Genomic DNA, 11584 nt, shown 5'->3' on the forward strand with positions numbered 1-11584 from the left:
TGATTTCATATACAAACTCAACTACTGGATACCATCAATAGCATGCAATCCTCAACAAAATGGTCTGTGTGCTTTATAACTCATATGACCAATACTGATGTAAAATGGACTCTGACACCCAACTCAGAATCAACCTACTGATTTTGCCAGCCCCCTCCATTTGAACTTCAGGCTTATTTTCTCTTTCCCTGCCCTTGAAAAGTCACATCTCTCCTGTTCTCCCGCATGTTCTCCAATTAACAAGGTTCAGCTGAATAGGAAGGGGCCTGGATTCTTTGGCTTGCAAAATCCATAGAGAGGTTTATAGAGATTTAGAAGTCTATCTAAATTTAAAATCACAATTCTATCCTTCTAGAAATATAATATGGATCTTAACCACTCATATTTTAGTAGTAATGTAAGTTTTGGAAAGAAATAACATATAGCCTCAGAAGTTATAGAAGAAAAGGAATCATTTCAATGTGTATTCAAATACTAAAACTATGTCATTTGTTTCCACACCTAGGGTAACATTCTCAGCAATGTTTTATGAGTGTTTGATGAAAAAGAAGTAGAGACACTTAAAGCCTTTTTTAAGGTGAGAGTCATCATGGAAATGAAGCTACCAGACTCACTGACTTGCCACAGAATTTTTCCTGTCATTAATCCCTGCGGTTTTTTATAGCAATACTTTCTTCTATAAACTGTCTACCTCTAAGGTGCTCAGGTCCCCAATCAAGGACAATTTTGCTACAGACAACACACCAAGTAACGTAGCATTATGATGAGAGTAACCATGTATTAAGCACATAATTTGAACCAGATATGATGCTAAGTATTTTATAAGCTTTGTCTTTTTTCTTAGTTATTATATGCATACAAGTAGTGGGGGGCGGATCTTACACTTTTATTGTTAGTTCATGTAACACACTAAATATAGAAAAGCCATGGATGTTCTTATTGTTCTTATTTTTTCCTTCAAACAATCATTCTGTGAGTAAGGGCCATTCATTTCAATCTCCAGATGTGAAAACTACGAATTAAAGAGGTTAATTTGCTTGCCTGTGACTCAAAATAAGCTAATAAGTGACAATTAAAATTTCAACCCATGTCTGTTGGACTCTAGAGGCCAAACTGTTAACCATTATCCTGTACTCTCAATATAGTCAGAGAGCTAAGAAACTCATTAAATAAAGCAATGACAAATCTAGATTATTTTGAACTGGATTCACAGAAGTTTTAAAGCCTTAAAGCCTTTATCAATGCTTGCTTAATTTTTCCCTCTAACTATTCAGTATATTTTTAAAGAATTACAAAGCCAAGGTGTTAAATATTTGAAAGGCACAATACCACTTTTCAGGTAAATACCTTTGATCTAGATTCAGATATTTTTGTTTTTGTTCTCCTTAAACTTCAGGCCAAGAAAAACAAAAGAGGAGCTTTGGAAGGAGACAGAAACTGCATTAAACAAGGCTCCATTCTGAAGGTTTTCTATGTTCTCAAATCCCATCATTGCAAAGGTAATTCAATGATAGCTTCACTTCTTTATAAAATAAATCTCAAGACCCAGCAAACCTATTCCATTACTGAAACAGACAAGGGGAAATTTTTGAGAATAAACTAATTCATTTCAATTACAAACAGCAATCTGTTAACTGGAGTTGAACATGGGGAAACACTCTGAAAACTATATAGTTTCTAAGATTGTCCAGAGTTTAGTAACATTGATTTAAATGCTGCATTGGAAATGATTCCAATGTTAGCTGACTGTACTTGGTAAGTGTACATCCTTTGAGGAAAACATCACCTTTATACACATAAGTCACAGAGTCATTATCAACCACCCAGCTGCCAGCTGCCTTCACTTGGGACTTTCCCCACCTCCCTCCAAAAATGATGATCCTTCTCAGCCTCAGGCCTTTTTTTTCTTTTCTTTCTTTTTTTAAATTTCTTTGGTGGTGGTGGTACTGGAGATTGATCCCAGGCCAAGCTCTGATGCCACTGAGCTAATTCCCAGCCCTTTTTATTTTATTTTGAATCAGGGTCTCATTAAGTCACCCATGATGTCCTTAAACTTAAAATCCTCTGGCCTCAGCCTCCCAAAGAGCTGGGATTACAAGCAGGTACCACTACACCCCACAGATTTTCCATTCATATTTATACTCTCATTTCTGTCCCTAACTCCTACTCCCCCAAAAGAAACTGATAACATAGAGGATTTCAAACTGTATTAAATTTAAAGAAGATATGAGATTTTATGATGAGGAAACTAAGTGCCTCCTCCTCAATATCTCCCAAGATGAATATAACTAGAAAACAGAAACACAGCATGAGCCATGGAAAGCCCAACACCTACAAGCCTCCTACCTATCAATTCTACTTCCAACATCCCCAGGGAGAAATAAAGATCTATCCCAGTTAAGGAAAGGAGTTTACCAGGCTGGAGATGTAGCTCAGTGGTACAATACTTGTCTACCATGTGCAAAGTCCAGGGCTTGAAACCCCAGCACTGCCAATAAATTAGGAAAGTGGTAGTGAGAGAGCTCAAACTCCCACCTGCAGCAAAGCTTCACTTAAGGTGGAGCCACTGATGCTACCAAAGATCTTGCTCATCAGCTCCCATTCCTTGCTTCAGCTCATTCCCCAGCACCTATGAACAATCATTTTCTCCAGTGCCATTACCACGGACCAGAGAAAGGAAGATTTCCACTGTCTGCTACCAGAAGTGCTCACTGACAGAAACCTTTCCAAGTCAATAGAACCTTTCCAACAATAGAAGAACTATTGTTGCTCAAAATACTGTCTGAAGAAAAATTCCACACATGAGAAAGCATAAAAGAAAATTTCATGCTCTACAAAAGAAAATGCATGTAAATTCACAAGGAAATCCAATTTGTAATTAATGGTACAGAAGCAGAAGTTCAATTAATACATAAAATTTTTAAAATGAAACCAGATAAGTAAAATTGATCGAGTTGTAACTCCTTATAGGGTATTTCCAATTTATTTGGAGCCAGAGACAAAAGAGTCCTTCAGGTCCATGCCACAGGTGTCCATTTGACAATCATGCATGGCCTTGTGATATGCCTCCTGTTGGCTACGGTGATTACTTAGATACTGCAGTTTTACCTTGTGCACTTACTTTTCACAAGTTTCCATCTTATTCCCTGGTTGTATGACAGGGCCTTGAAGACAAGAACTAGTTGTCACCCTTGTAGCCCTTTTAATTCAATGTGACCAAGCAATGGAGCCAGACAAGAAAACTGATGCTTAGCAACTTGTGTCCATGGTTCAGAATCTGAGGTGATGATTGCTTGGGCTAGAGGAAGGATGCTTTTCTAGACTATGGACCCCAAAATACACCACAGCCTAGTTCTTAAAACTGCCTGAGGTTCCACCTCTTACTTTGTGACACTGGGTCACTGACACAGAAAATGTGTCCCCGTGCCACATTTTCCCTTTGTGCAAAGTGAAGATAATCATAGTACCTTTATCATAGGACTGTTGTGAGTATAAAATGTGATGATACAAATAAGTGGGCTAAAAGAGTTATGTCACCTAGTAAAGGGTTGATAAATCCCAGCTATAATTATTTATGTTATGTACAAAATGGTCCATGTGATCCCCAGGATAGGGAATAAAGATGAAAGTTTAGGTGTTAGATGTGGAAAGAATGAAAAGCATTTTTCTATTCAGATCCCAATCACACCTGGAATCCTGGTAAACTAAGCTCTTGAAGCAATAGTCAAATGACTTTTGAGTGTTTCTCAAAAGTTCTCCCAAAAGCCTTGAAACGCAACACACTGGGCACAACTTATGCAATAGTGATATAATAGGGCAGAATAGAGCCATTGTCTTTGAGGACACTTGACAAGAGACCAACACAACTTCACCCTTCTGTGTCACCTTTCTGGTTTCTCACTGAACGAGCAGGTCGGAAGGCATTCCTAGCAGGTTTACTCCTGCTACGTCTCGGCACATAAAAGCCAAAAAAGAAAAGACAGATGATGTTCTTTATCTCTTCCATCCACAGTCAGTGCTGCCTGGAACCTTCCTCCTCCTTTAAATGTCTATCCTTGCCCCCACCCCTGGAAAAAAATGCAATAGACAACAATAAGCAATGCATAGAATATGTATGTAGTGACCACACACACACACACACACACACACACACACACACACGTACACACGCGTACCTTCTATGCCGCATACCACTATCCTCACCAGCCATTGATCTGAACCAGGACTCATCACTGTCTCTCCCCTTCTGGGATTATAATAAAGAGGGATAATGAAGGAATAGATCTAATAGTAAATGACCATTATAGACCAAAAACCTGAAGGTATATCTCTGTGTTTAAATGTTTGCTGGGCATGAACAAAGGCCAGGATTCAATCCCCAGCACTACAAAAATAAAAATAAAATGAAAAATTGTAGTTGTCAGTGTTTATCCTTGGGGCCTTTTGAATATGCTTCATCCATGCCTACTACCTGTCAACTGCCTTCTGACTGTTTCCATCTGCAGTGGTCATTATGCCTCATGCAACCCACTGTTCCTGCCCCTCTAGCTCCCATCTTGATGCACTACCTACATTCCACACTCCAAAGTTAGATTAATTTTTTGAAGACACAAGTCTGATCCAACCAGACATCATTTTATGGTACATTATAGTTATGTGTGCATGTCTTATCTCCTCCAATTATCTGTAAAGTCATGTGTAAACCCAAATTATTTTACTCATCTTAAACTATCTTCACTCACTTATTCAAAAAATTTCTAATGAATACATCTTATGAACCAGGCTACACCAACCCCTGGAGAGATGAGTCAGGATACGCCTTTCAATTTGTTTATAATCTAGTGGGAGAGGAGAGAGGGGCATAGAGGGAGTACAGCCATGTAAAAAAAAACAAAAAACAAAAAAGTGACATAAAATCTGTCCATGTTATAATATAATTGCAATATTTATAATTAATATTATTATTATATTATAATAAATATTATTATGATTTCACAGGCATCGATTAATACAAGATCACATAAAAGAGATTCCTACTAAACGCTTTAAGCAGATCAAGAAAGGTCTCAGAAGAATTAATACCAGAGCATAAGCAGATATAAGTGGAACACTGAGCACTATAAACAGCCTGTTATGGGCTGGGATTGTGGCTCAGAGGTTGAGCGCTCGACTAGCATGGGCAGGACCGAGGTTCGATTCTCAGCACCACATTAAAAAAAATAAAGGCATTGTGTTGTGTCCATCTACAAAAAAGATTCTCTCCTCTCTCTCTTAAAAAAACAAACAAACAAACAAAAAACCCAGCCTGTTAAGATTGTAGCAGTGGAGGGCTGGAGATATAGCTCAGTTGGTAGAGTGCTTGCCTTGCATGCACAAGGCCCTGGGATGGATCCCCATCACCCACACACCTGTAATCTCAGGGACTCGGAAGGCTAAAGAAGGAGGATCTCGAGTTCAAAACCAGCTTTAGCAAAAGTGAGATGATAAGCAACTTACTAAGACCCTGTCTCTAATAAAAAATACAAAATAGGACTAGGAATGTGACTCAGTGGTCCAGTGCCCCTGAGTTCAATCCCCAGTACCCACCCCCACCCAAAAAAAAAGGTTACAGCTGTGGCCAGATACAGTGGCACATGCCTGTAATCCCAGCAATTTGGGAGGCTGAGGCAAGAGGATCACAAGTTCAGGGACAGCCATAGCAATTTATCGAGGCCCTAAACAACTTAGCAAGACCCTGTCTCAAAATGAAAAATAAAAGTGGCTAGAGATATATAACTCAATGGTGAAACACCCCTGAGTATAATCCTCAGTTGTGGCTCAGTGGTAGAGTGCTTTCCTGGCACATGTGAGGCACTGGGTTCGATCTTCAGCACCACGGAATACTTTTATACTTTTATAAATAAGTACTTTTATAAATAAATACATAAAAGTATTGTATCCATCTACAACTAAAAAAAAAAAAATCCTTTAAAAAAAAGGGGGGGGGGCTTTTATTGAAATGACTGAAGTTTAGGGGATGGGGTGGAGTTCAGCGGTAGAACACTGACCTAACAAGTACTGAAGCCCTGAGGCCCTGAGGCCTGGGTTCCATCCCCAGCACTGCAAAAAATAAAACAGTGTTTGAAGTTTATCTTGAAAGGACTGAATTGTTTTAATAGGATGAGTGATAAGATCAGATCTGTACTTCAACCATTCTAAATTAGAGTGCAGGAGTCAGTCAAACTGTTTATTGAATAGTTAATTGATACTAGCATGATAAAAATATTTCATGAACTGGGAAAACAAAAATCTGAATCAGTGTTGTTTGTGACGCTCAAAAAAATTTTTAAGGCAAAGTTTAACTGAACTTTGTGAAGCATAGATTTTGATTAAGTGATTCAAGGAAAAAAAGAATGTTCTAGTTGGAGGCAGGAAGGGTCCAAGGAAGAAAAAGAGCTAAGAAGAGATTGAGCAAAAGCTTACCAAATTGTTGAATTGAGTGGGTGCCGGGCCTGGAGAAGTAGGTTGACCCCAAAGGAGGAGGGCCTTCAATGCCAGCGGTATACGGGGTATAATTGGGAGTTCACAACCCACTTGAATCAAATTGTGAAATATGATGTATTAAGAACTATGTAATGTTTTGAACGACCAACAATGAAAAAAAAAAAAAGAATTTCCCCAGTGAAAAGACAGATATGAGGGTTTTTGAAAGAAAGAATACTATACTCCTTCAGGAAGAGTTGATATAAATTCAAAGACATTAAAAATGCAGTTCAGGCAATGGGGTGATAGTAAAAATGTGAAAGAAAGAAAATTCATATATTTCGCAGGGGGCAGTCAAGTGTCAGGTACAAGAAAGTATGACACAAAGGTTGCTTCACACAGCAACCTGCCACCTCCTCTACCCTCCGGGGCACCAGATTATTTGAATGGAGTCATTCCCAGCAGCTTAAGGTGATAATTGGGAAATGCAGATCTTCCCTTTCATGGGCTGTTTAGCCTGTGTCACACAAAAGAACTTGGAGATAAGGTGTTGAAGAAGAGGAAATGAAGAAAAAGAATGATAAAAGAACCTAAAGCTCCCAGGGAGGTTCAATCCCTAGTTAAAAAAAAAAAAAAAACTCTGAACCAATAAAAAGTAGCAAATAGGCAATTCTAAAATCTCCAATATTCCAGACACTCCCCTACATGGACCAGACCTATGCTTGTGGTCATGGGGCCACAGAGATCCACTTGCCTAAAAATAGTTCACTCCCTCCTCTCTGTTGTTTGGGCTGCTTCTTGTACCTAACTCTTTGTGCACTTAGTAACTATAAGAAGCAGAATAATGAACTCAATTGTTTTACTATCTCCAGTTTGAACTGAGGTCACTTGGGTTTCCCAAAGCGACAATGTAATAGTAGTTAGAGACACCAGGGGAAAAAAATCAGAAAAATTTCTAAAACCATTTAATAAATCTCCAGAATTCAGTAGTCTATAACTTGAGAGAAGCTAACCTAATACCACAGCCCACATCCAAAAGAACACTATCTTTTGAAGACAGATCTTGTAGAAGATGCAATAAATTTCTGGCCCGTGGAAACAAATTCTATTTTCTCAGGATTTTTTAAAGTCAGAAAATTTAATTTTTTCACGATACAGTACAATGTTCCCTGTGGTAGGTAAGGAAACTAAACTGTATTCTTTGAAATACAAAAATGTTCAAAGGCCTTAAAATGTTATTCTAAATTAGATGGTTTCATACTGAAGTCATAAGAATATGCCTTGGCTAGACTCCATTAGTTACCAGCAAATTAATGGATTCTTCTGAATTAACATTTCATTTGTCTTCTTTTAACCAATGAATTGTTGTTTTCATTAGGACTTCTTAGAACTTCAAATAGATGTTCCTTAGGCAGACCTGATTAAGTGGTGAATTTTCCTTGGCTTCCCTTTGTATACAAGTTAATTATGGGCTTTTTCCTATCTCTTTGGGGTGCCCACAGAGGTCATAATGAGTTAAATATGCAAACTTGAGAATGAGAAACACAGTGTTAACATACATATAATTTCTCTACTTAAACATCCTATCTGCTAATAAAGCAAGAATCATATCACTAGTGAATTAAGTAATTGAGACATATTTTCCAGTATCTTAGCAAGAGTGATTAGGGGTCTTTGTCCCCCTTAAAATTCACCTTCAGACACTTTGAGATAAGGATATCACTTAAGTCAAAACAGTGTGTGGGCCACAGATATGCAAATTCAAGTCAAGTCTCTAAACTTCTTTCCAAGCATAGGACCACACCTACTTGGAAATGCTGGTGTCCAGTTCTCCTTCTTGAAGAGGAGCTCAGAAAATACTTCAGAAGTTATTTTCTTTATTTTCTAAAATATCATATAATATGTGAGCATTTAAGTCTTTCTAACATATCATTTCTCAAATATTAAGCCAAATATAATAACATGCAAGAACAGGAATAATAGGAAACTAAAAATATCCATAAGGGATCACAAAATCCTTCTGGATCAAAGACAGACTGCCTCTGAAACCCCATGGCATCAAAAATTTCTATCTCTTGAGAAATTTCTATTTCCATAAATTTTAATTGGGGTATGAAATCACTAACAAAAAAAAAACAAAGAATACCAACCTATGTATTTATCTGATTAAAGTTGCTCTAACTGTAATGTAAGGTCTGATTCATTGGGAAATGTTGTATTTCCAAGATTATAGTATACAGAATTGCCCAAACATCTTGATACACAAAAACTTTGTAACAAACTATCATTGCCTAAAAGTGATATATATTCTGTTATTCAAAAAAATCAAAGCATTGATTTAACTGACTCTGCCCCCCCACACTTCACCCCAAGGTCTCCCACATGCTAGGCAAGGGCTCTATCCCTCAACTACATCCCCAACCCCACAACAGGTATGATTTCTACTTGCTTCTAGGTGGTTGGAGGCTGCCCTTAAACCCAAGGTTTTGTCGTTAACTAGATAATACTGTGTTTATGAACTGAGAAATGTTATGTTTTTATTTTGAATGAATTTTGGAATCACTTAGCCTGACATGACAAGAAACAACTCCCTTCAAATCCAGTCTTGACACAAACTGAACCACCAGCTGTGATCCTGGTCTCTTGGCATCCTCAGCTTCCCCATCTGTCCAACAGGTTCTTCAGCTCTAAATGGAATGCTCTCAGGAGTCAGAACTACGTTGTACATCATTTTTAAATGGAAATGCCCACACGACAACTGTTAATGAAGGTGGCATGTAACATATTCTTTCTGCTGACTTTGTGGAAAATTAAGTAAGCCGTTGTCTTACTGGGAAGATTTACATGCAATATTCCTATCTTAAAAAAAAAAAAAAGAAGAAGAGGAAGAAGCATTTCTTAAGGTGTCTTCCCTTCCTCAACTACTTCATAAACTTTTCTACAACATCTTAAAAGCACAAGCCTCTGATCTCTCAGCTTATCAGACAGAACTGCAACTTCTGGCTGAACTGTACTAGTCCTTTAAACCTGATTAACTAGCCAGATCTAGTGGAAATCAAGCGCCACGGATCAGTTGCGGTCCCATACCTGAAAAACCTAAGTTCTTTCTCCTGCACTTTCCCCACATGAGAACGGTTCCTATACAAATGGAAATCTACGGACACCCACCGGGCTTTAGGGCCGCTCTGGGCCCGCGATCCTACCTGGTTGAAGTGCAGCTGGCCCAAATCCAGGACGCCCTTGACTGGGGCAGCTCCCAGCTGCTCCAGCAAGAGCTCGAGCTTCGCCGCCGACAAACTCCGATTGGCGCCGAACAAGCTCAGCACATCCTCGCTGAAGGCGAGCCCGGGCCCTTCCGCTGCCCCTCCGAAGCCGGTGGCCGCCAGCAGCAGAAGCCCGGCCACTGCCCTGCCTGGAGCCATCCTGGCCCAAGCTGCCCTTCGAGACGCGCGGGTGCACTGGTGTCGCCAAGAGTGGCCGAGAGTGAGCCGATCAGGCGTCTCCGCCCGTCCGGGTTAGCGTGGCGCGCAGCGCTCCTGCTCCGCCGCCGCCTTTGAAAGAGTAGCAGCCCACGACCTTCGGGACATTGAAGTGGCAGCTCTGCCCGGGGGGAAGCGATAGACAGAGTGGGGCCCCCCGGGCCTCCTGGGGAGCCTGAGATAAAAGGGACAAAGGAGGACAGAGATAAAGGCCACCGAGCCACCGGCCGGCCAGCCCCAGGAGCTCTGTGTGGCCAGAGCCTCGAACGGCCCGGCTGGGCTTGAGGCCAACTGCCCGGGAGCTGGGTTTGCAGAGGCCCCAGGATTTGCGCACAGTTTGGTGACACATGCTCCTCCCGGATATCAAGCCCCAAACCGCGCCACTCCTAGGAAGAAGTCAAACCACACTGACTGTACAAGCCCATCTCCTCTTCCTGTCTTTATGCTTTATTCCCTCCGCGGCTAACTTAGAAAGGTTGAAATGTGTAGTCAGTCCCCAGGGAGCTGCAGAAAACGGACCCTTCGGAGTCCCGGGGTTTGAGCGTCTACACAGAATCCTCCCTCCTGGAACCTCTGGACTTGGCAAGTTAAAAGGAAGGACTCGCTAGCCTCTCACCTCTCCTATCTGTCTCTTTCTCTGCGTCTTTCTCTTTCTGTGACTAGATCGGTGTCTGAGTCTCTCTCTTTCTGTCTCTTTCTCTCTTCCCTTTTTCCTTTATCTCCTGTCCGCTGGGAAACTCTGGGATTGGGCCCTACGCCCTTTACAGATAAGTGGAGAGTCTAGTCCCCGCCTCTGTAGCACGTGGTGACACACTCCCCCAGGCTGAACTCCCGGGCGTGTCCACGCCGGGGCGCAGAGCTGCTCTTTCTCCAAGCGCTTCAGTCCAGCTCAGCGGTGCCCTCTCCCTACCCTCGCCTCTGAGGATTACCTGGATGCCATCTACAAACGGGGTCCCTAGCCCTCTTTCTGTTCTCAGTGGTCCACCTCTTTGTTACCTTGATGAAAACAACTTCCTGGAATGGAGTCTAGGGCCCCTTACATTGTCTAAGAGATTAACAGGAATTGCTTTTTTGTCTCACTTCTTAAAATCAGAGGACAAAGAGGAAACCCAAACTGTAGAACCCAGGCGGGCTAGCTGAGCCAGCACTGCCCAAGCCAGCCCTTCCTGACGCCGCGAGGGATATCCGCCGATCAGAAGGAATGTTTATTTGTTCAGATGAGGTTCAAGAAAAGCTGAGGTTGGGTGTGAGGTCAACAAGTTTGTGTAAAGTGTATGTGGTGTTTGAGGACAAAGGTTGTGTCTGGTGGATACAACGGTCCGGAAATAAAGTGAAACCATGCTTCCCTCTTAGATGACAAAAAAGGAATTCGACGAGCTCTTCTTGCCTTTCATCAGGGCTGTGCATAGTATTCTAAAACAGTACATTTTAAATAAAGTCGGTAAATCCAGACATGGACAAAGAAAAGGGAAGGAAAAAGGGTCTCTTATAAGGCATTCATATCCATGGAAGGAAGAGACCAGGGAGACAATGAATATCCCAGGAAGATGGGGATCTTGGTGGACACAACTGATGGACTGTCATATGGAAGGGTTTGAGTTATTTTGACCAACTCCAGAGGGCAAAAAGAGGCAGTAAGAAGG

General features: G+C 41.0%; 1 protein-coding gene across 1 annotated transcript in view; it reads right to left on the bottom strand.

Moving 5' to 3' along the window:
- The window catches only part of Slc39a8 (solute carrier family 39 member 8), a 75616-nt gene extending 64978 nt beyond the window's left edge, over nt 1-10638 (bottom strand). Inside the window, exons 1-2 of the mRNA XM_026398126.2 lie at nt 10558-10638; nt 9666-10116 (exon numbers count right to left, since the gene is read on the bottom strand). Coding sequence (XP_026253911.1) covers nt 9666-9884 — 219 coding nt within the window. The 5' untranslated portion in view covers nt 9885-10116; nt 10558-10638. The remainder of the gene's footprint in view (nt 1-9665; nt 10117-10557) is intronic.
- Nucleotides 10639-11584: the final 946 nt, after the last annotated feature.

The sequence above is a fragment of the Urocitellus parryii genome, chromosome 10, assembly GCF_045843805.1.
Source record: "Urocitellus parryii isolate mUroPar1 chromosome 10, mUroPar1.hap1, whole genome shotgun sequence".
Lineage (NCBI taxonomy): Eukaryota > Metazoa > Chordata > Mammalia > Rodentia > Sciuridae > Urocitellus > Urocitellus parryii.